Below are 25783 nucleotides of genomic sequence, written 5' to 3'. Positions count from 1 at the left end.
TTTTGGAAAGGACAGCTATGGAACACATTTTTTATACACATTTCACTACCTGTTAATTCGAAGTTCACTACTTTTCAGCATAGTATGCGTTTCTTCTTTCAGCTCAATAATCCATTTTGTATTTTTTTTTCAGGAGAAGCTTTTCATGATACTTACTAAACCTGTTACTTATTAAACCTGTACTAGTACTTGCATTTTTTTTACCCAGTTGTGTCTATCATTTATAAATGTGATCACATATACTTCCTTGTTTCATAACCTTGCTACAGCTGACTCATGACGAATGACGTTACACATTTTCATTTACAGGAACAACCCAGAAGCAATTTTTTTTTCTTTTTCTCTTCTTGCTTTCCCTTATAATTACCCAAAGCAATGCATTGCTACCAAAAAAAAATGTTTCACCAGTTCCAAATAATGCTAACCATTTAAGAGAGTTCTGAATAATACTGAATGATGAATAATGTTTTGTACTATTCAATACTTGCTGGCCACTGAGTGCCAATAATTAGTGTAACTAAATGAATTATGTTAATACTATACCATTCATTAGCTCCTGTTTTCAATGATGACTTTTGATGTTTTGTAACTGGCCACTGAGTGCCAATAATTAGTGTAACTAAATGAATTATGTTAATACTATGCCATTCATTAGCTCCTGTTTTCAGTGATGACTTTTGATGTTTTGTAACTGGCCAATGACTAAAAATGTTTTGTACTATTCAATACTTGCTGGCCAATGAGTGCCAATAATTAGTATAACTAAATGAATTATGTTAATACTATGCCATTCATTAGCTCCTGTTTTCAATGATGACTTCTGATGGTTTATAACTGGCCAATGAGTGCCAGTATTGAGTGTAATCAGATGATTTATGAACATTATTCTGTAATACTTCATACATGGTACAGAAATGTTCAGTAACTGGGCGATGAGTTCCACCAATTACTTAAATCAGCTGTTAGACTAATGTAATTCTCAATGAAGACTAGTATGTGACTTAATGTCCTTCACCTATGCACCTAACTACCCTGAATTACTGCAATATCCATTTGTCCTGTCCATCCTCATGATCATGGAGCACTATATTTGGTTTTTGCACTAATTCTACGTTGGTGTGCCTTGTAAGAGCGTGGTGTTGACACGACATGCTGTCCACCACCGTGAGCGATGGAGACGTTATTATGGTCCCACTGTTTGGTGTACCTGATGTACTGCCAAAATGATAACATGGAATATTACTACAACGTTTCAGTGTCTTGGCTACGCTGATAAACACTTCTGGGAAAAGAACTTCAGATTGTCTCACTTGGTGTTGTACTTCTGTGGAAAGATGGACTTTCAGTGCAGCTGTGTGCAACCTAAAGTGCTACAACCATGATGCAATCCTTCCCTTTCCTATCCTAATTCTTGATTTGTATTCATGACCTATACATTTTTTTGATTTGATGATATGTTCTAAACTACAGTACATGTGCACTTATGTCATGTTAATACGTTTTCTACTGAACTTCAGTGCCTGTGCACTTTTCTCATTTTTCAATATGATTTGTACTCATTTTGTATATATTTTGTGATTTCCTGATATGTTCAGTACTTCTGTGCGTATGCACTTATGTCATTTGTTACTCATTGTATATACATTTCCTCATTTGCTGATATGTTCTGAACTGCAGTGCATGTGCACTCATGTCACTTGTCAACATGATTTTTTGCCATTCTGTTTATTTGTTCTGAAAATGCTAAAGAGTTTTTCAGTGCGTGTGCACTTTTGTTAACTATCAAATAATTTTCATATACATTTTTCTGATTTGCTAATATGTTTTGTACTCACATTTTGTCATTGTCTAATATGTTTTGTACTTGATGCATGTGCACCATATTTCCTTCATGTTCTATATCTGTATATATGCTGTAATTGTAAAGTTAATTAGGTGAGAAAAAATTTGTTGCTCATGGCAAGTCCAAATGACTCACCATCGCTGCCAAATTTTTGCCCCCCCAGTGGAGGGTTATGAAACACGTATGTTCTGTAGCAGCGATGGCGAGGCATGACAGAATCTCTGACCAGAGTGTTATTTATCGTTGCTAGTCTGCGCTTCACCGCGCGAGAGTTCAGTTGCATGTAGGGAGTCGCAGTTGCAGTCGGTCGCGAGTTCTGTTGCGAGAAAGTAGTTGTACGCAGCGAGTCGCGAGAGCATGTAGTAGCGCGCGAGAGACAGTCGCAGTTGTGTGTGAGGAGTCGGCGGGCGTCGACATGGGCCTCTGGTCAAGGTTCAGGACGAGGTATATTTTTTAAATAAGGTAATGAAGCAGCATTGCGCTCATCTGATAATGTAATCCATCTTAATTGTAATTAATTTGTTCAAGAATCGCCCCAATAATAATTTTGTTTTCAAACCAAGCATTTTAACAAAACAAACATTTTATTGAAAGAAAATTTCCCATGCATTTCCTTACAGAAAAAATTTACTTAAGTTCAAAGAATTTTTGCGATGCATTTCCTCCAAGCTATGGCGAAAAATAAGAGCAGATGCAATTTTACTGAGGTAAGAACAGTAAGAACAGGGCCTAAGATCGACATTTCAGTCTATTTGCGTTTCATTGTCACTGAGATTTCATTTTTATTGAATTGACTTTCATTTTTGTGGGGAGCTTACACATGGCTCAGATTGCTAGTTCTCATTCATTGTCATTAAATTTTGTTTTTTGCTGGGAGGTTACACTTAGCACGATTTTCATTGTCATTTAAATATTGTCATTAAAATTTTTGTGGGAAGGTTACACTAGGTTCCATTCCCAATAACATTTAATCTTTGTCCTTTCAAAATTCTCCGGGGAGGTTACAACTCACAAGATAGTGCATCGTTTAACTGTTGTCAAGGGTTGTTGACCATAAAATCATCATAATGTTAGTGTTAGGATTAGTAACATAATATTCAATGGTAGCAGTTGCTGTTGAAAAATCCAGATGGTAGTAATAGGGGCTTTCCATACTTGTAGAAGTGGTAGTATGTGCTGTTGTAACAGCACTGATACCAGCGGGTATAAGGTTAATTGTAAAATTAGTCAAAATAGACTGAAATAACTAAAACCTATGGCTCTTTCTCTGACGCAGTAAAGGAACACCCGATCGTGAGTGGATAAGGTGCAATAGGAAAATTAGTGCAACATTTATAAAGTAAAAAAATGGAAAAAAATATATTATGAAGTTCTCATGAACGTAATTTTATATATAACAGTCCACTGTTGTCATCAAGAAAGTGGACTACGATAAATAAATAAAACACAGCATGAATAGCATTGACACGCATATTGCTGTATTATAATCGTTATTATGCTCTAATATACGGATTTGTACAGAATGAAATAAACTCTTCATCACTATATGACTGGTGTCAGTCTTAAATACGTGCTCCATTGACGCTGCTACATATGAGCACATTCAAGTGAAATGAAATCATATTGCAACTATGGTTCTCAACGGGCTGAGTAATGCCACGTTGCTTCTCTAAAAACATGATGAGAGTTTCTGTCATATTAATTTCTTATGCCCTAAGGCGATAATTGTTTGAAACACATATGAAACACATTGGCGTATGAGGCTAAAGAAGTATGGCACCATTCTTTCATTCCGGTTTTGATGACTTGAATTAGCGAGCACCGACTAAGCGACGTGTGGTCACAGATCGCTGTTGCCGCTGGTGTAAATGTACGGCCGCTCTTCGGATGGGCAGAGGAATCTCGTGAAGGGCTCCTCCCAATCAACAGATTTGTAGCCCACCGGCTCCAGCATGTTGTTCCAAAGGGCGTTCGCAGCTGTGGGCAGAAAATCACAGTTTAGTAGGTACTTCATAAAATGGATACAATTGTGGTCGCTGAAAAGCATCACTGTACTAAGTTTTATTTCTCACCGTAGGATGATCGCTCTCACACGGTTACAAATTTCTGGAAGTGGTAAACAGTGTGATATCGTGAATAATGAAACCTGCTCTTACCATAGCAACAACTGCTCATAGCTGTAATGTAAATTGGGAAAATGTGCTACAGCTAGAGAAAAACTAGACGCAACCAAACTAACGAAAGAGGCAAGTCTGTCCCTTGTGCGATACGCCGTTTCGCACATACACAATACACTGGGGTGGAAATATAAAAGTATATCGTAATCTGAAACAAATCCATAAGCTAGTTCGAAAATTGTTGTCTTAAGGTATTAACTTCTGTCTATAGATTGCTGCCAGATCATTAGTGGTTACAAGCATTATCAGAATATAATGCACAACTAAAAGAAGACTGTACTGAAGATAATAAAACAATAACGATTACAGAATTCAGTCACATAACAAAGTCGTATTACACAAGTTTAAATTAAGCCACAGTAACACCAAAATGTGATTCATTAAAAAAGTTCTTCGCTAACAGTAAAGAATGTAGTAAAAAATGAGGCAGAGAAAAATAAATGACGGAAATGAAACATAATAAAAATATACAGTAATGAAAGTTTTCTCGTTCGTTTATTATTATGTTCTTATTACTGTGTTGTCTTTATTATCGTTCTCATGCTTTGCCAAACATAGACCGAGAATTCAATAAATGGAATCAAAATTCTTCAAAAGCAAATATTGAACACATCACTTGGTTTTATTGAACGTTTATTATTATGTTCTTATTATTATGCTGGTTTTATTATTGTTAGTTCTGCCAAACATAGATCGAGAATTCAATAAATGAAAACATAATACTTCAAAAGCAAATAATGAATAGATCACTTATAGCCACCAAATTACTGAGATTTTTGTTTATTTTTTTCTGTCAATTACCGGGTAATTGACACTTGAATAGTTATATATTACTGGGAGATTCTAGGAATAGTATTCTTGAACGATAAAATTCAATATTTTATTGTATACGATCCCTTTTCTTAATGCTGACTCTAATAAGATGGCCAGGAGTTATTTACTGTTATTTGATTTCCTTCGTCGTCAAGTTGTTTGCCAGTAGATCATTTAAATACATACAACATAGGAATTTCAGAACTGGATACATGGAGTACTTAAGGGCACTAAAAAGTGACAGCTGTCACAGCAGATTTGCAGGGCAGTATATGGATATGTCCCACAAGCCAACAGACATTAACACTGAAATAAAAGTTAGTAAACTATATTCCACAGAAACTAATCAATGAGGTCAATACTCGCATACAAATAGCTGTAGTAGCGGGTCATGTCTCAGCAATAGAACTCTGTCCATTGTTCTGACAGAACTGTCAGTGAAAACAAAACTGAAGCTTGTATATAAAGGATCTATATATATATATATAGGATGTATACACGGGATGTATATACAGGCCTTTTCCTCCTCTGTTAATGCTGCCACAAATTCACGTCCAAGCTTATCGGGTCGTCCGAGCCACTTTTATTTGCCCTGCCCTAAATATAGACATGCAGGGTGTTTCACAATTCACGTTATACACTTCTAACGTTGTAGAGAGGACTGAATAGATCACGTTTTACATAGGAACCCACGTCTGGAAACATCCAACGACCCTACAAAGCGTCAAAGCTTCAGACGAAGGCGCCTGTAAATGTATGTATATACAGGGTGACTCCGTGTTGATATCACACACTTTCTAGGATGTTGGAGAAGGATAAATGTATCAATTTGAGGGGAGGGTCCCTGTACCATAAACGAACTGATCGAAAGTTATAAGCAAGAACTGTTCTGATACCTCTGTCAGGGTGGTACATGTACAGGTTCTGTTGTTGCTAAGATTACAGGTTAGGAAACTTTCAGAGGTAGTAGTATGGACCAAAATAAGAAAAAGTCTAGTAAACATGAGCCGTGTGCGGCTCCCGTTAATGCCGTTTGTTCTTTGGCATTTTGTCACATCTAATCTTGTTTCTTCCTTACTTACTGGCGTTACGAAGTTGCTAGCTTGCCTCCTTGAGTGGCAGCAGCAGCGCTTATCGATACTAGTACTATCGTACTATCTTTGGTGTGACCGCTAGTATTTCCGGGTGGTGGTGGTGTGTGTGGTGGTCAGTCAGTTGAGACGGAGCAGCGAGGAAGTGTCTGCGGCGAGAGGGCAGGCCGGGACCGCTGGCGGCGTGCACCCGCTGTAGGATCCTGAGGCGCTTGCTGCGAGTGCGACAAAGTTCGTATCCCACCGAATCTGGACGCTGATGTTGAGTGATTAGTTAATCTGTTATGAAACCTCAACTATTGTGACATCTCTTCGTTCATTTGCGGGTTGTTGCTCCTTGGGCCATTCTGGATAACAGCAACGTATGATGTGCTGGAGGCTGCGAAATCTTGCAGCCTTCTTCCTATATTGTGATTAATTATTAAATTGACTGTTACTTGCCAGTGAAGTGCACCAGCGGTATTTCCTGCCCTGTGGCCGTTAACGCCCAAGTTACCTGCCCTGGTCCTTAGCGTAGTTTTCCAGCATTGTGCCTTTCCTCGTCGTGTTGATGCTGTGCGGCATGGCGTGTAGTTCGACAGCCTTTTAAGGTGCTTTTTTCATATTTTGCTTAGAGTGGTTATTGTTCCCTTGGCTGTTTTTAGACGCCAATTTCTGAAGACGTAGTGTTGTTCTTATCCTCATCCTCAGCCGATATTTTCCATCGTTGGTCGGACTGAAGGGAATTGGTTAAATTGTTGGTCGGTCCTTGGGCTGTCTCTTGTTTGGGATTATTTAACTCCTACTCTTAGCTGCCTGTCTCGCCTCACCTTACGTTTGAGCTACCTTCTCAGGCCGACCCTTGGAACAGTTCTGAGCACCACTTGTTCTGTTTGTTTTAGATTGTGATTTTCATTTTAGTTTGAAGTATTGTGCGAGGCCTTCAGCTGTGTATTAATTCAGTTCTTTTTAAATTTTACGTAAAGTTTTCAGCCATTTTAAATTAAAATTTTGAAGATTGATTTTATTTAAAAAATATTTTTCCTTAAAATTTGTTCTATCTGAAATTGTTTGTAATCCAGGCCGTAAGCCGTTAGTTGTTCAATATGTTATGTGTGGCCTTCAGCCGAGGACTTACGAGAACCCCTTTTAATAAGACCTTCAGTCGTGTGTATTCTTTAAAAGAAAATTTTTTAGAAGAAGGAAGGGGCTTATTTTAAATTGTTTCTCTGACTTGTTGTTCAGGCCTTCAGTCGTTGTTTCAGATTTGTTTCTGACCTTCAGCCGTGCAATTAGTTAATATTTCTATAATTAGGCTATCGGCCATTCTGTTGTGTGTTCAGAAAGAAATTTCTTGGTTAAAAAAATTGTTTATTGTGTCTTAATTATAGTTGTCCTTCAGATGTGCAGTGTAGGCCTTCAGTCGCTAATTGTTTTCAATTGCATGTTTTTTTTAATTTACCTTCAATTTTTAATTGCTTTTTGATTTCTAAGTCAGACCTTCAGCCGTTCTTGTTTTTGGTGTGGTTTTGGGCCTTCAGTCCAGAAAGAATCTCAAGTTTTCTTTAAGTAGGCCTTCAGCCGTATTGTCTAATTGTGATCATTTAAAGCAATGTGTAAATAAGTGGTTCTTAGAAAAATAAAGTTGTGTGCTTGATTGTGCAACTCACAGTAACTGTTTACGGTCCCATTCACAATCGTAACCTTATACTGTGCGCGCTCTGAGTACCTCCCAACCAGGTTTGAAAACATTGGCTCTAAAATTCATACCTTAAGAGCAATGAGCACTTGGTCAATAGAGAAGACGTGTTTGACAGTAGCGAAGATGAACGCGTGCTTATAGCTCCTCACGTATGCATTTCAGAACCCATATTTATTGGACTTTTTTCCTTATTTTGATCCATGCGACCACCTCTGGAAGTTGCCTACCATACATTCGCAGCAACAACACTACGACTACATGTATTCCACAGATACAGGTATCAGAACGGTTTTCAGTTACAACTTCTGACTCGTTCGTTTCTCGCTCAAGGGATCCTTACCTTAAATTTATACATTTACCCTTCTCCATAACCCTAGAAAGTTTGTGACATCATCACGGAATCAGCCTGTATATACATAATACATTCACAGGCGCCGGTGCCTCTGATTTCGATGCTCTGTAGCATCGCCGGATGACGTTGGCGGATATGGGTTCCTATGTAAAACATGATCTATTTAGTCCTCTCTACGATCTTAGAAGTGTATACCATGAGTTGTAGAAAACCCTGCATATATCTACAGGGTGGGGCAAATGAAAGTGGCTCGAACGAATGGATACGATTGGACGTGAATTTGTGGTAGAGTTAACGTAGGAGGGAAAAACCTACAGTTATTTCCAACAGGATGGAGAAACTGCCCGTATAGCCGGCCGAATCTTGGAGCACATTTACACAATATTCACGCCTGGCACATTTATTAGCAAAGGTCTGTCTGGTCGTGACCATAACTGCCTCCATGTCACCTGATCTGTCAGTGTGGGATTACTTTGTGCGGGGAGCCCTCGGAAATTTCGCAACAACCCTCATAGCCCTCAAGAACTGCAGTCAATGACAAGCCGAATAACTGCTTGCATAAGGGCCAAATGCGGACCAAAGCGTTATTGACTTGCTCATTTTGTGAAGCTCTTTCTCTTAAATAAATCACCAATTTTTTCTGGAATTATAATTATTTGTTTGTCTGTACATGTGCATCACATCTACCTACTTCCGTCCCATTCAGGTAATTTCTCCGTGGTGGGTTGTTTTGTTTGTCTTAGAATGTATATAGGCTACGTAAAATAATCCTCATCATCAGCTGTGTAACATCCATTGCTGAATACGAGCCTGCTCTCGACTTTTCCATGCTTTTCTGGTTTCAGCTGGTTCTGAACTTTTCCTACTGGCATTCACCCATTTTCAGTCTTTTTCTTTTCTTTCTCTTTGAATGTAGTGAAGGTCATTCATTATTGATCCATATACCGTCCATTCGTCACGTTGCACGTCTCGACCTGCACCATTTAATTTTCATTGCAATCATAATTTCATCTTTCCCCGTGTGCCTCAAGATGCATCTCTCCGTTACTGACCGAGCAACCCGTAGCTTTTGGATAGTTTCCGCACCTACAGTCCATGTCTCACTGCCATGCGTAAAAATGGTAATGCACATTAAATAAATGTCGTGTGTCACCACGGCGTGGTGCATGTCTTTCAATTGGACGCCACTTCGGTGAATTGTATGTCTTTAAAACCAACGGCACCCGGTTTTCCCTGCAGGGTCACCCATCCGAGTAGTAGCCGGCTCCAATGTTGCTAAAATTCGGTGATCGTGCGGGAACCGCTGTTGCCAACATGCCAAGGCAATTTGTTGTAATATATCTGCATGTTACTGACAATTTCTGTTTTTTAGAATTATTTTGTTGGTTTATTCTCTTTCGTTCAATATTTGTATGTTATATGAAGGTATATGATAACAAAATAACTGTCTATAAAATACTGCAAGGGTCATGCTTTTAAAATAGAAAGATGCATTATACAGTCTACTACAGGCAACAAAGGATTATGTCATGGATATCAAAGGCCCAACAACATTTTAGGAAATATTGTTATCATGCATTATCATCGCAATTTAAGAGTAATTCTAGGCAACAGAACGTTTCTGTCCGTCCGTTTTGTTAGGGGATGGCGGGAGAAGGGGAGGGGGTTCATCTGCAAGGATAAAAATTTCTGAGTCATGCGTCATGCAGCGGGCCCAGAAGAGAGCTCTGGAGGCTATAAGTTCTCATGCAATTTTAATTAGACTTTCGCCCCTGAGACAAACATTATGACAAAGAATATCTTAGCCGTAGCTTACAGGTTATCTCTAGAAAGGTTATTGCGCTCAACAGATGAGTGAATGTAGAGATTTTTAACTGTCTACTCACTGGATCGTTATCGTTTAACGGTCCTTTGCCTTTCGAAACAACGATCTGTGACTCGATCAGCTCTCACGGTCCGCCTCAAAGCTTCAGTCAGCCACATCTCCATAGAAACACACCGAGCGAGTTGCAGCAGTGATGAGAAACTGGACTCATTTTTTCTGGTGGGGGGAGGAGGGGGGGAGGAGGACGGAAATTCAAATTCCCGCACTGGCACACAGATTTAAGTTTTCCCTAATTTTCCAAAATTACCTAAGGCGAATGCCGGGATGACGCTGCCCTTTTCCTTCCCCCATTCAGAGTTTCTGCTCTGGCTGTAATGACTTCGTTCTCCTACCTTCCATTCCATCCTATAAACTAACAAATTAAGCTACTTCATTCTCCTTTTCTAAATATACAGAGCGATTCCGTGATGGTATTACCAACTTTCACGGATGATGCAGAATGGTAAATGTATAAATTTTAGGTTAGTGACCACGGTCCTGAAACGACTGAGTCGATAGTTATAATCAAATATCCTTCCGATACCTCTGATAGTAGAACACGTGTGCTGGTACTGTAGGGCAGGCAACTTGCAGAAGCGGTAGGATGGACCAACAAAAGAAAAAAATCTCACGTAGACATAGGCTCTATAATTCATACTTTAAGAGCTATCAGCACTAGTTTCATCTTCCCTAATGTGAAACATGCCTCTTCTACTGAACAAGTACCTATAGCTCTTTAGGTATGAATTTCAGAGCCTATACATGGTGTTCGGAAATTCCAGCTACAAATTTCTAGGATTTGTAGAGGGAACTGAGTGGAAAATATTTTGAATTGAATTCCGTGCTACATCCATTTGAAAACTTATTGGTAACGCACGAATTTTACAAGTTATTTATTAGGCGTGACCCAGAACATCACCTATTGTGCAATTCCACTCATTAATAACCAAAGAAACAAAAAGGAAACGTGATGCAATACGGCCTCTTCCAGTTCTGGCGCGTGGCGTCTCCTTGGAGCACCACAGTTACGCCTGCTGACGGTGGAGGTATCCCTTTCTGAAAGCCGTTGCGTAATTTTGGCACAAAGCGTATGCGATGGAGTCGGACATTGTGGGTAACGATCTTGATTACTGTGAGCTTCCCCATACAGAAGGGTCATGTTGCTGTACTCTGCAAATGTGTACTCAAACTTGTCGCTCTAATACTCATAAACGCGTGAATGAGGTTCGACTCAGATCAGAGAGATAGGATAGACGTCAAATTACATCAGCCTATCCGACGTAAGAATCCCCTCCCACCATGACTACCCTGTTGCATATCTACATAGCAGCAACGTGCTTTCAAATGACTGTAGTACGGGAATGATACGTTTCTGGCCATAGGTTCCTGTTCAAAACAAAAATATCGAAACCAAAGAGCCTGCAGCAGAACAGATGTGTTCCATAGTACTGAAGATGGAACATGTGCTCATCTCTCTTAGTTTGATGATGATGATGGTTTGTGGGGCGCTCAACGTTGTGGTCATTAGCGCCCCTACAAGTGCCAATCCTTTCATTTCCAGTCTCGCCACTACCGGAATGACGATGAGATGATGGGGACAACACAAATACCCAGGCCCCGGGCAGAGAAAATCCCCGAACCGGCCGGTAATCGAACCCAGGACCCCGTGACCCAGGGGCAGCAACGCAACCCACTAGACCACGAGCTGCGGACTCATCGATCTTGAGTTGATCTTGAGGTATGCATTTTAGCGCCCATGTTTGCTTGGCAGTTTTTTCTTGTTTTGACCCGTAGCGCCGCTGCTGAAAGTTGCCTACCCTACAATCGTAGAACCAGTATTGCTAGGTACATGTATTCCACTGTCGGGCGTATCAGAACTACACTCCTGGAAACTGAAATAAGAACACCGTGAATTCATTGTCCCAGGAAGGGGAAACTTTATTGACACATTCCTGGGGTCAGATACATCACATGATCGCACTGACAGAACCACAGGCACATAGACGCAGGCAACAGAGCATGCACAATGTCGGCACTAGTACAGTGTATATCCACCTTTCGCAGCAATGCAGGCTGCTATTCTCCCATGGAGACGATCGTAGAGATGCTGGATGTAGTCCTGTGGAACGGCTTGCCATGCCATTTCCACCTGGCGCCTCAGTTGGACCAGCGTTCGTGCTGGACGTGTAGACCGCGTGAGACGACGCTTCATCCAGTCCCAAACATGCTCAATGGGGGACAGATCCGGAGATCTTGCTGGCCAGGGTAGTTGACTTACACCTTCTAGAGCACGTTGGGTGGCACGGGATACATGCGGACGTGCATTGTCCTGTTGGAACAGCAAGTTCCCTTGCCGGTCTAGGAATGGTAGAACGATGGGTTCGATGACGGTTTGGATGTACCGTGCACTATTCAGTGTCCCCTCGACAATCACCAGTGGTGTACGGCCAGTGTAGGAGATCGCTCCCCACACCATGATGCCGGGTGTTGGCCCTGTGTGCCTCGGTCGTATGCAGTCCTGATGGTGGCGCTCACCTGCACGGCGCCAAACACGCATACGACCATCATTGGCACCAAAGCAGAAGCGACTCTCATCGCTGAAGACGACACGTCTCCATTCGTCCCTCCATTCACGCCTGTCGCGACACCACTGGAGACGGGCTGCACGATCTTGGGGCGTGAGCGGAAAACGGCCTAACGGTGTGCGGGACCGTAGCCCAGCTTCATGGAGACGGTTGCGAATGGTCCTCGCCGATACCCCAGGAGCAACAGTGTCCCTAATTTGCTGGGAAGTGGCGGTGCGGTCCCCTACGGCACTGTGTAGGATACTACGGTCTTGGCGTGCATCCGTGCGTCGCTGCGGTCCGGTCCCAGGTCGACGGGCACGTGCACCTTCCGCCGACCACTGGCGACAACATCGATGTACTGTGGAGACCTCACGCCCCACGTGTTGAGCAATTCGGCGGTACGTCCACCCGGCCTCCCGCATGCCCACTATACGCCCTCGCTCAAAGTCCGTCAACTGCACATACGGTTCACGTCCACGCTGTCGCGGCATGCTACCAGTGTTAAAGACTGCGATGGAGCTCCGTATGCCACGGCAAACTGGCTGACACTGACGGCGGCGGTGCACAAATGCTGCGCAGCTAGCGCCATTCGACGGCCAACACCGCGGTTCCTGGTGTGTCCGCTGTGCCGTGCGTGTGATCATTGCTTGTACAGCCCTGTCGCAGTGTCCGGAGCAAGTATGGTGGGTCTGACACACCGGCGTCAATGTGTTCTTTTTTCCATTTCCAGGAGTGTATTTTCGCTTCTATGTTTCAACCCGGTCGTTTCTGGACCAGGGTCCCTTACCGAAAACTGATACATCTACCCCTCTCCATTATCCATGAATGTAAGATTATTATGGAATCGTCCTGTATATGTCTTTCGTTTCCATTGGTAACTACGTGTTGGTCGTTCTGTAATGTTAATAAGTTAATTTCAGTGTTGTGCGGTCGCATTATGTATTTGCTCAACTGTAAGATATTGTATATTTTAGCAGCACATGGAGGGCTGTGACAAGGAATAAGACGTAGTCCTGTGTTACAAAAAGATAGTCAAACTGTCATGCGTGCTTCGATTCTGGTGAAGTCTAGTTCACAGTTACGTCACATATACTCTAGATATCTTGGTAATTAACAGGTCACTGATGCTTTTCACTCACCTCTGGCATGCGCTTTTTGTGTGAAGTGGAAACAGTCAGGCGAAATGTAAGAGAAATCCGTGTAGCCAAGGCTAACCGTAGGAAATGTAATGTTCTTCGCGAACGGCTGGCTCACCACGGCGAAGTCATTGAGCCCATCATATCTGCTGTCCGCCGCCTGCAGCAAAGATGACACACAATAGGTAAATAGTACGCGCAAGCAAGTGCAGCCAGGAAAGGAAATGTAACATGCTTTCTTTCCGATTATGTCGTGGGAGGGACGCTGACTAAGCATTGCACAAATTTTTCTTTCGAAAGGTTAGTTTTGTTCGGGATTTCGATACATCATATGATTCCCTTTTCTTTTGCCTCTGAACCCCCGTTTTTCATTGTAATCTCCGTTCAATGCGACTGTCTTACTGGGAGAGCCTGTTCGCCCTCATAGTACTGCTCTGGTTGAAGTCGAATCCAACGTATTGCTTCATCAATATCCTCCCCATTATCCACGTACTAAGTCCCACGGAGTGCATTCCTCATTGCACCAAACAGATAGAGGTAGGAAGTGCGAGATCTTGGCTGTAGGGATGGATGAGGAAGCGCAGCTCAATAAAGTTGCGTAATCTCCTCTCGGGTGCGCAGGCTTGGGTGAGGTCTTGCGTTGCCATGGAAAAGGAGTTCATTTGCATTTTTGTGGCGAAGAACACGCTGACGTCGTTTCTTCAGTTACATGAGGATAGCACAATAGGGATGAGCCACTAACTGTAGCCATCCGGAATAACTCCGAAAGTATGATAGGAGCTGAAAAGTTTGTGGGACAAATGTTGCATGACACAGCGAGGGCCATAATATGATGTTGGTTTTTCGTTGCTACGTGGGGTCGCGTCAGAGACATGAAGGTCAACTTTGTTTTTTTAAGTGGGATGCTACAGTTTGGTACCTATTTTCTGATAGTGACTATCGAGACGAATCCGATGATGTGTAACAGTAAGATATTTGAAGGTCAACGAAGATCAAAAAGGTGGCATGAACGTCCATTTACAGAAGGTGTTCGAAATGATGATCATTGGTATCAATGCAGTGCTGCAGTCTTCTATTCATGGATTGAGTGGTATTCCTTATCATATCGGCACTTATCGAAGGACATGCTCTGACAATTCTCTCTCGCATATCTTCTGGTGTAGCTGGAACGACTTTGTAAACAATGTCTTTTACGAATCCCCACAAGAAAAAATCCAGAGGCGTCAAGTCTGGCGAACGAGCCACATCTGCACCGCGTCCAATTCAACGATTTGGGAATTGTCTCTGCATCTCGTTTCTAGCCACCAGCGAAAAATGTGCAGGACACATATCGTGTTGATACCGCATTCAGTTCCTTGTTGCTAAAGGTATTTCTTCCAATAACAGACCTAATGTTTCTTGCGGAAATGTGGTGTACTTTCGACCATTAAGATTTCCTTCGATGAGATAGGGGCCTATAATTCTTTCCTCCAGAATCCCACACCACAGAGTCACCGATCACGGTTTTTGGTGGGCAACTTGCCACAGCTAACATGGATTTTCAGTTGTCCAATAATGCTTGTTATGGAAATTAACATTTCCATGGTTCTTGAATGTACCCTCGTCAGTAAATAAAAACAAAGTAATAAATGTGTCATCCCTCCGAATCTGAAGTTGAGCCCATCTGCAGAATTCAATGCGACGCATACAATCCGTACCTGTTAATTCTTGATGGATACTGATATGGTAAAAATGATATTTATGGCGATGCGGAACACGAACAACACTAGTCTGGCTCATGCCACATTCCCTTGCGATTTGACGTGAACTAAAACAAGGATGTCGCACTACAGTGGCCAGAGTACCAATTTCCGTTCTTCGTTAGTGACTTTCCTTTGCCGGATATGTTTCCAATGCGTTAAAGATCCAGTTCTTCTCAATTTATCATACACATATTTACACGTGGGTGAGTACGTTGACGATATGTTTCAGCGTATAAGTCTCTGGTTCTCACTGAATTTCGTTGGCCTTCTCGGTAAATGAGAAGCATATCGACTTGTTCTTCGAAGGAATACTCATTCATATTCGCTTGATTCGACGATAGTACTCTTACTGTTCTTATAAGTGTTGTATTGCGAAACCGTCGAATGGTGTTTACATGTCAATGGCACGTTAGATGGATACGCCGTAATCGGTGAATATTTACTAACTGCACGATATACGAGAGAGAATTGTCAGAGCATGTGCTTCGATAAGTGCCGATGTGATAAGGAATACCACTCAATCCATGATAAGAATATTGCAGCACTGCATTGATACCAACACCTTCTGTAAATGCCACCTTTTTGACCTTCGTTGACCTTCAAATATCTTACTGTTACATATCATCTGATTCGTCTCCATAGTCGCTATCAGAAAATAAGCACCAAACTGTAGCATCCCATTAAAAAAGCCGGCCGGTGTGGCCGAGCGGTTCTAGACGCTTCAGTCTGGAACCGCGCGACCGCTAAGGTCGCAGGTTCGAATCCTGCCTCGGGCATGGATGTGTGTGATGTCCTTAGGTTAGTTAGGTTTAAGTAGTTCTAAATTCTAGGGGACTGATGACCTCAGATGTTAAGTCCCATAGTGCTCAGAGCCATTTGAACCATTAAAAACAATGTTGTCCTTCATATCTTTGAAGCGACCCCACCTAGCAATAAAAAAACCAATGTGATATTATGACCCCCATTGTACCATGTAACATTTGTCCCACAAACTTTTCAGCTACTATCATACTTTCGGAGTTATTCGAGGTGGCAGTAGTTAGTGACTCACCCTGTATACTTCAGAATTTATGGTTGCACCGTCAGGAAGGACATAAAACTGGATAACCCTTTCAGAGTCCCACAATACCGTCGCAATGACTTTACTAGCTATGGGTGCGGCTTTGAACCTTTTCTTCAGAGGAGGGGTGGCGCGGCGCCACTTCATCGATTGCTGTTTTGGCTCAAATGGTTCAAATGGCTCTGAGCACTATGTGACGTAACTTCTGAGGTCATCAGTCCCCTAGAACTTAGAACGACTTTAACCTAACTAACCTAAGGACATCACACACATCCATGCCCGAGGCAGGATTCGAACCTGCGACCTTAACAGCAGCGCGGTTCCAGACTGAAGCGCCTAGAACCGCTCGGCCACCGCGGCCGGCGGAAAAGAAGAGAATCAAAGCATTCGAGATGTGGTGCTGCAGAAGAATGTTGAAAATTGTGTGGACTGATAAGGTACGGAATGAGGAGGTTCTCTGGAGAATCGGCGAGGAAATGAATATACGGAATACCCAGACAAGGAGAAGGAACAGAATGGTAGGACATATGTTATGACATTATGGAATAACTTTCATGATTCAAGAGGGAGCTGTAGAAGGTAAGAACTGTACAGGAAGACAGAGATTGGAATACATCCAACAAATAATTGAGGACGTAGGTTGCAAGTGCTTGAGATGAAGAGTTTGGCACAGGAGAGCAATTCATGGCGAGGCGCATCAAACCTGACAGAAGACTGAAGAATCTCCCCCCCCCCCCCTCCTCAAAAAATTAAAGAACTAACAGTCAGTGAAATACAGACTTCTGCTAGAGTTGAAATGGCCTGTACTGAAATTTGGTAAGTGAAGTGTTCAGTCTTCCTCCAAGACGCAGTAAGAAGCCTCAGGCTGTTCCCTGTACCATACGTTGTCAAGGTTTGATTTAGACGGTGGTAATGAGCCTAATAATGCGAAATATTCAGGCGCAAATTACAACTACTAAGAAGAAGAAGAGATCCAAAATGAATTTTCACTGTGTAGCGAAGTGTGCGCTGAGTTGAAACTTCCTGGCAGATTGAAACTGTATGCCACAGCGGGACTCGAACCTAGATCCTTTGCCTTTCGAAAGCAAGTGCTCTGCCGACTCCCTATCGATGCACGACTCACAATGCGCCTCCCCCCCCCCCCCTCACCCCGACAGCTTTACCTCAACTACGGTAGTATCTCGTCTCCTACCTCCCAAAACTCTTAAAACTTCTCCCGGAAGAAAAGAACTGCGGAGACATAGTTAGGAAACAGCATGGGGGATTCTTTCCAGAATAAAGATATAAGAGATGAGTTATTTGCGTAACTGTAGCTGTGAGTGTGTGTTTGGGGGGGGGGGGCGGGTGGAGCTTGGGTAGGGTTTGGAGGGGAAGAGGTGTGACTCGTCTTTCGATACGGCAGTCGCCAGAGCACTTGCCTACAAAAGGCAAAGGATCTAGGTTCGAGTCCCGGTGCGGCATACAATTTTGATCTGCCAGGAAGATTCAAGCAGAAGATTTTTTATAGGTAAGTAGACTATCAAGTAATGAAACTACTTGCAGAGAAAACACTATGAAAACAAACAATACCCGCCAATACGACAAGACAGGTAAGCCAACAATTAGAAACTATGGAAAAACAAATAAAATAACTTGGACAAAAGAACACAGACTTGCAGGATCGTCTATCGCTGACTTCTTTGAAATAAAACATTTTCAGCAAGTGGTTGAGAATTCTTTTTCTGACTGTCAACAACAAGCAGTTACGAAAAGACAAAGTGTTAAATGGCCATCTGAAGGATTGCGACTTAACACTTTACATATAATGAAGCGTTTTTAAACCAAAGCAAATACATTTCTTTGTTTGGCTAGTAAATAAGGTAATAATGATAACAAAAATATAACACGGAAAACTCCGTTTATATTCACAATAGTGCATGAGCTACAAGTATGTGTGCACGAGCGCGCGCATGCGCGCCTTGTGCCTGTAAGCGTCTACGCGGTTCAGTAAAGCTGGATGGTCAGCAGTGACGCCACCCTTTCCTCGCAGCATGTCTGTTGGCCGTATCGTAACCTATAGGAATCATAGTCAATCATAATCGGTTTCGAACCCGACACGAGCTGCTGATGTCACTGAATGCAGGTCCATCTCAACCTGTTTCCGCCCGAACCTTGCGAAGAGGACTGCACGCATTGTACATCCGGAACTCGGAACATTGCAAAAGTCCATTGCTACTATAAAAGGTGCCCTAGCTCTCCTCTTTACACTAAGAATAAAAATATGTAATTCTCCACGAGAAGCTGATGGCGTGAGCTAGTGAAAAGCGAAATGATACAACAAGCAGGTAACTCGTGAAAAAAATTTGTTTAACTGACTTATTTATTTTGAGTGTGAGCTTCCAGTCTTTATGCCAAGTGCTGAACCTCTGCTGGTCTTCGCGCCTTCTAACAATTTTACGTTCCTGAACTTCTTTGTATCAGGCAGGTCTACTTTATTTGCTATAGCACTCCGTCGTCAAGCAACGAGTGGCCCATCAGGAGCATCCGACCGCCGTGTCATCCTCAGCTGAGGATGCGGATAGGAGGGACGTGCGGTCAGCACACCGCTCTCCCGGTCGTTACAATGGTTTTCTGTGACCAGGTCCGGTACTATTCGGTCGAGTAGCTCCTCAATTGGCATCAAGAGGCTGAGTGCACCCCGGAAAACGGCAACAGCGCATGGCGGCCCGGATGGTCACCCATCCAAGTTCCGGCCACACCCGACAGCGCTTAACTGCGGTGATCTGACGGGAACCGGTGCATCGACTGCGGCAAGGCCGTTGCCCTTATTTTCTATAAATGGCCCATAATACCAGTAACATTTACATCATCAGTCATGAAGGTGCTCGTTGTTTTTGTCCTAAGCCCTACTAAATGAGTCTTCATAGTGTTTTGTACCGTTTCTGTCCATAGCGACCTTACTCTAGTTTCCATCAGATGAATTCTTAAAAGGAGCGCGTAATTAATGAATAGAGGGCTTACCACGTCTATTTCGACTTGCTGCCAGCGACGCATCACCTCGACGAACTCCGGAAGGCGGTGCTGCTCCCGTGTTTGGAAGATGCAGGGACACAGCAGTGTGACGAGCGCAGCGCATTCTGACGCCCGGCCCGTGAAGTTTCTCAGCAGTTCCAAATCTGCGGGAACGCATTCAGTAAATGAACCGCACCTGGGTACGTTCCGATAGTTTTAAGAGGAAGTGTGAAAGAGCACAGCCTTCTCTGCTGCGTTTATGCGCAGTTCACTACAGCAATAGACACAAGAATGAAATGATTTGTTGTAGAAATACTTCAGCACTCTCAAAAGGAGGGATACCAGAAAAAACAACCGTATGGGAGAAGACTCTCCTTGGGCTTGTTGGCGAAAGGAAGAAAAATAAATCAATCACGATATCTTCATAACATTTGTTCGATGTCCACAAACGTAATGGAGTGCAGTACAAAAACAGAGGAGTTACGTTGAATAACTTCGAAAACGAAATGGTGGTAATGAAAGTGCAACGTGGAGGTTGAACGCGCCACGTTAAGAAGGATGTGAGACCGATCTGATTCTTACAATCACTAATCCTTTTGCATAACTTTAGCGTCCTGGGTGTAACGGGACAGAGACTCATTTTATATTTTGATGTGAAATGAGAAAGCCAGAAGTGGATGTTTATTTAGTCAGGGATCGGTTTCGGGTTACGACAATTCTCAAACCAATCTATTTACAAAAGACAAAATTACGATATATAAAACACCTGTTTATCTTACATACGAGTGTAAAGCATAAATGGATAGAATATCACAACCAGTACATACCAATATTTGCCAAGTAAAATCTCTGTCCAAAGTAGTAGCAAACAAAGTTGGTACATATGTGTATGGTCTCAATTAATGTTCTTTAAGAAACTTAACAAACGATACTGGTCAATATGGAAACTACTAAGGAACCTAGGAGACGTCACGCCCTCTTCGGGACGTGATTCTTTTATTCCTGGAAAAGTTGTTTCCAGAGAAATCCTCAATCTTAAATCAAGGAGTGTAAAAAAAACGATGACATGCTTATTAAGAAGATACATGCATTCCAGCATTCCCACTGATGTGACTTTCGCATTATCAGGAGTAATATATTCTGTAATACCATCTTGAACAATGGTTGTAAGACGTATGGTTTGCCGGCGATGGGCGGGGCATGACAGAATCTCTGACCAGAGAGTAGTTTATCGTTAGTTGTTGCTTGTACTAGTCTGCGCTTGTCTGCGCGAGTCGACAGTAGTAGTCGGTCGGCTTTAGTAGCGAGTGGACAGTAGTAGTAGCGAGTCCGGTAGTAGTCTGGTGTAGTCTGCGTGAGTTGGCGGGAGTCGGCATGCGTCGGCTGTGTGCTCTGCTCGCGACTCTGGTCAGGATTCTGGAGGATGAGTTTTGTTGTAGAAGGTAAAGAAGCAGCCTTGCGCATATTTAATAATGTATGTTAATTGTAATTTAACTTGTTCAAAAAAAATGCCCCAATAATAATTTTTATAATATAAAGCAACTCTTTAAAAAAAACATTCATTTCAATTTAAAGAATTTTTCAAATGCATTATCATTGCATCCAAGAATAAAAAAATATATACCCCAGCATTGCACGAAGCTGTCTCAAAAAAAAGGTTTAATTAAGAGCAGATATAATTGCAGTTTTATTGAGGTAAGAATTTTTGCTTTTTTATTCAGAACACAGGGCCGAAGGTCAGCGCTGCTGTCCTCATAAAATTTATCAGGTTACAAAACTTTTTTTATTATTTTGGTGTTTAGGAATTTTCCTGTTTCGAATTTGACATTAAATGAGAATAGATTTTTGTGGTAACATTAAATGTGAATGCATTTCTGCACACAGACAATAAATGGGATCCAATTTTGTTCAGAGGTTACAATATTAGAAAAATTCATTTAATTATTATTTTGTGGGGAGTTTACACTTGGCACATTTTCATTATTATTTAACATTTTTTGTGTGGGGAGGTTACACTTGGCTCCATTTCCATTTTTCAATTTATTTTTCTGTGGGGAGGTTACATGGTGAAATTGAATTTCTAGAGCTACTCTGTTTTAGTTTATCTTACAATTACTCTAGCTCCGACGCTATGAGTATCAGTAGCCATATGGCCTGGTTGTGGGTAACTCTCTCTCTCAGGATTGCTCGCAAATATTTTCAAGAATGATTAGAGAACAGAGCCTTCGATTTGCGTTTGTAACCTCTCAGTGACGTAGCCTTCCATCAAAGGTACGTTTATTATGTTTTTATTATTGTAAAAGGTAACCATATTTTCAAAACTTCCATGAGCAGCATCCAAAAATCAGATATACATTAGAACTAGAAGAGGATAGTAAGGTCACTTTTGTGTTGCTAGGACAGATCAGAGCCTTCGTTTTTCTATTTTCCGAAAAACTACTACGTCAGACGCGATCACTTGCAGTGATTCGAACCATCCAGTTAGACACAAAACTGATTATCTTCACTCGTTGATTAAGCGCTTATTAAAGTCACCATTGGACTAGGAGGACTTTGATAGATAGCTCAATATTTTCAAACAAGTAGCTTTAGGCAATGGCCACGAGCAGTCTTCGGTCATTAGGCTTTAAAATAAACATAGGCAGGATGGGCGCCACGGGTTAATAGAGCTAAGAAATATCTGTTAATACAATATAGGGCTTCTATGTCAGATTCATTGGCCAGCGCTTTTCCAAAAAGACTTAAAGTTGCGTTTCGTACAAGCTACCAACTTAAACTCAAATTAAAACACGAGTTGGATGCTCAGGGAAGCCATCCCGATCCGAAAAATTTCGTTCCTCGGGGGGTGTGTCAGTTACAACTTCATTCTTGTGAGTCCTTCTGCATAGGCCAAACAGGTAAAAATTTTATCTCCGTTATAAAGAGTATGTTAATCCGAACAATAAGACAGCATTCGGCCAGCATCTTCAAAAGGAGCGCTATTCTGTAGAAAATATAGATTAGAAATCCTCCGTTATACAACAAAGGGTTAGCAGATGGAAATCTTGGAAGAATTGGAGATTTTCAAGAACAAAATAAAAGAACGTGTTAAAATTTTAAATGAACAGGTAGATTTTCGTTTTAACAGATTCTTTGCTCTCTTTAGGAATGTGCTGTAATCCACACTTCTGCAATTATTTAGAATGTCGGAGTCTCTCATCTCCCCCACCCCCTCCCCCTGTCATCACTGTCCCCTTCCAGTTTTCCCCTCCGTTCCAAAACTTTTCGTTCTTTTTACGCTCCCTCACCTTAACTGCAACTCTAATTTGCCCACCCTTTCTATTTGTCCTTGTCCCATTCTTTCCTTTCTTTAATCTCATCCCTGTCCTTTCTCCACATCCTCTCTGCTCACCCCCTACTATTATTAGCCTTGAGAGCGGCTCATACGCGTTGGGTTGCATAGCGGTCACTGTAGTGTGTTACTTCATCCAAATTACTGTTTTCATTGTATTAAGGTTGTAATTTAACGTCCTTTATATTCCGTATGTTTGAAAGACTGATTGTACCTTATTGGCTATGTTCTTCATCCTAAATGTCTTTTGCACTTTAGCCCTCCTCACCCCTTCCCCTATGTCCTTCCTTTCACAAATTACATAGCCGTGGATGCCTCTCGGTAAGTTTATTTTTGATAAGACTATTGCTTCTCTGAAAGATTTGTGTGCTTAGACTACTCATACAAGATTTGGCCATTCACAGTATCGTTTGAAACGTTTGGCCTACGTGTCTTGAGAGTTCGCTACGCTTGATAAGGTTAATTCCCAGCTCCTAGGTTTTGTAATGTTACTTTATGGTACAAATTTTCCGATAGTAATTTTCTGTGTAATTATGGAAAATATTAATTGTAATGCAGAGCTTGTATTTTATGCTCATCATTGGTTTGCACATTTGTACATAAGAAATACAGGTTACTTTGCTACAGTCCTCAGTCTAGACTCTCCTTAGCCTCCTATCATCCCCCTCTTCTCCCTTGCCTTTCCTTCTTTGTTGCTTCCCACCTCTCTCTACTCCTTTCATCCCATCGACCTCATCCACTTCCTTTCCTTCTGCTTTTGTTCAGACTACCAAATAAGCAATTATGGTCATTGTTGATGAGATAAGGATTTCATTCCCAATACTTTCAGTTTGTATGCGCAATTCTTCATTACATAAAATACTACTTTCCCTTTTGTTAGCGTCATTCTGGAATACTGGCTGCGTAAGTCACAAAAATTTAGCTGAAACGTAGCATAAACCATTTACTGTTACTCATCATTCACACATGCTTATTAACCGTAACCACTTGTGCCCCTTTAAACTCGAATACCACTTTAAACTCGAATTTTACTTCCTTAATAACAAATTATAACAATATTTTCCTCTGTATCTCGAAGTGATAGTCTTTCATTCATCGCATTTCCGTTCGAGAGAAGTAAACGTAGTAGGTGACTATGGATTGGGGGTAAGAAATGACAGAGGAAGCCGCCTGGTAGAATTTTGCAGAGAGCCCAACTTAATCATAGCTAACACTTGGTTCAAGGATCATAAAAGAAGGTTGTATACATGGAAGAAGCCTGGAGATACTGACAGGTTTCAGATAGATTATATAATGGTAAGACAGAGATTTAGGAACCAGGTTTTAAATTGTAAGAGATTTCCAGGGGCAGATGTGGACTCTGACCACAATATATTAGTTATGAACTGTAGATTAAAACTGAAGAAACTGCAAAAAGGTGGGAATTTAAGAAGATGGGACCTGGATAAACTGACTAAACCAGAGGTTGTACAGATTTTCAGGGAGAGCATTAGGGAACAATTGACAGGAATGGGGGAAAGAAATACAGTAGAAGAAGAATGGGTAGCTTTGAGGGGTGAAGTAGTGAAGGCAGCAGAGGATCAAGTAGGTAAAAAGACGAGGGCTAGTAGAAATCCTTGGGTAACAGAAGAAATATTGAATGTAATTGATGAAACGAGAAAATATAAAAATGCAGTAAATGAAGCAGGCAAAAAGAAATACAAACGTCTCAAAAATGAGATCGACAGGAAGTGCAAAATGGCTAAGCAGACATGGCTAGAGGACAAATGTAAGGATGTAGAGGCTTATCTCACTAGGGGTAAGATAGATACTGCCTACAGGAAAATTAAAGAGACCTTTGGAGAAAAGAGAACCACTTGTATGAATATCAAGAGCTCAGATGGAAACCCAGTTCTAAGCAAAGAAGGGAAAGCAGAAAGGTGGAAGGAGTATATAGAGGGTCTATACAAGGGCGATGTACTTGAGGACAATATTATGGAAATGGAAGAGGATGTAGATGCAGATGAAATGGGAGATATGATTCTGCGTGAAGAGTTTGACAGAGCACTGAAAGACCAGAGTCGAAACAAGGCCCCGGGACTAGACAACATTCCCTTAGAATTACTGACAGCCTTGGGAGAGCCAGTCCTGACAAAACTCTACCATCTGGTGAGCAAGATGTATGAGACAGGTGAAATACCCTCAGACTTCAAGAAGAATGTAATAATTCCAATCCCAAGGAAAGCAGGTGTCGACAGATGTGAAAATTACCAAACAATCAGTTTAATAAGTCACAGCTGCAAAATACTAACGCGAATTCTTTACAGACGAATGGAAAAACTGGTAGAAGCCGACCTCGGGGAAGATCAGTTTGGATTCCGTAAAAATATTGGAACATTTGAGGCAATACTGACCCTACGACTTATCTTAGAAGCTAGATTAAGGAAAGGCAAACCTACGTTTCTAGCATTTGTAGACTTAGAGAAAGCTTTTGACAATATTGACTGGATTACTCTCTTTCAAATTCTGAAGGTGGCAGGGGTAAAATACAGGGAGCGAAAGGGTATTTACAATTTGTACAGAAACCAGATGGCAGTTATAAGAGTCGAGGGACATGAAAGGGAAGCAGTGGTTGCGAAGGGAGTGAGACAGGTTTGTAGCCTATCCCCGATGTTATTCAATCTGTATATTGAGCAAGCAATAAAGGAAACAAAAGAAAAGTTCGGAGTAGGTATTAAAATCCATGGAGAAGAAATAAAAACCTTGAGGTTAGCCGATGACATTGTAATTCTGTCAGAGACAGCAAAGGACTTGGAAGAGCAGTTGAACGGAATGGATAGTGTCTTGAAGGGAGGATATAAGACGAGAATCAACAAAAGCAAAACGAGGATAATGGAATGTAGTCGAACTAAGTCTGGTGATGCTGAGGGAATTACATTAGGAAATGAGACACTTAAAGTAGTAAAGGAGTTTTGCTATTTGGGGAGCAAAATAACTGATGATGGTCGAAGTAGAGTGGATATAAAATGTAGACTGGCAATGGCAAGGAAAGCGTTTCTGAAGAAGAGAAATTTGTTAACATCGAGTATAGATTTAAGTGTCAAGAAGTCGTTTCTGAAAGTATTTGTATGGAGTGTAGCCATGTATGGAAGTGAG

At 41.7% G+C, this 25783-nt stretch overlaps 1 protein-coding gene and 1 pseudogene across 1 annotated transcript in view; both read right to left on the bottom strand.

Moving 5' to 3' along the window:
* Positions 1–3213: 3213 nt before the first annotated feature.
* Positions 3214–25783, bottom strand: part of LOC126415519 (phospholipase B1, membrane-associated-like) — a 100431-nt gene continuing 77861 nt past the window's right edge. The window contains exons 5-7 of the mRNA XM_050083435.1: positions 19327–19481; positions 13528–13684; positions 3214–3820 (exon numbers count right to left, since the gene is read on the bottom strand). Of these exons, the coding sequence (XP_049939392.1) occupies positions 3684–3820; positions 13528–13684; positions 19327–19481 (449 nt within the window). The 3' untranslated portion in view covers positions 3214–3683. The remainder of the gene's footprint in view (positions 3821–13527; positions 13685–19326; positions 19482–25783) is intronic.
* On the bottom strand, positions 19012–19129 carry LOC126429825 (5S ribosomal RNA; annotated as a pseudogene).

This window comes from Schistocerca serialis, chromosome 1, assembly GCF_023864345.2.
Source record: "Schistocerca serialis cubense isolate TAMUIC-IGC-003099 chromosome 1, iqSchSeri2.2, whole genome shotgun sequence".
NCBI lineage: Eukaryota > Metazoa > Arthropoda > Insecta > Orthoptera > Acrididae > Schistocerca > Schistocerca serialis.
The sequence above is the reverse complement of the archived record's forward strand: the minus strand, read 5'-3'. Positions and strand labels throughout refer to the sequence as shown.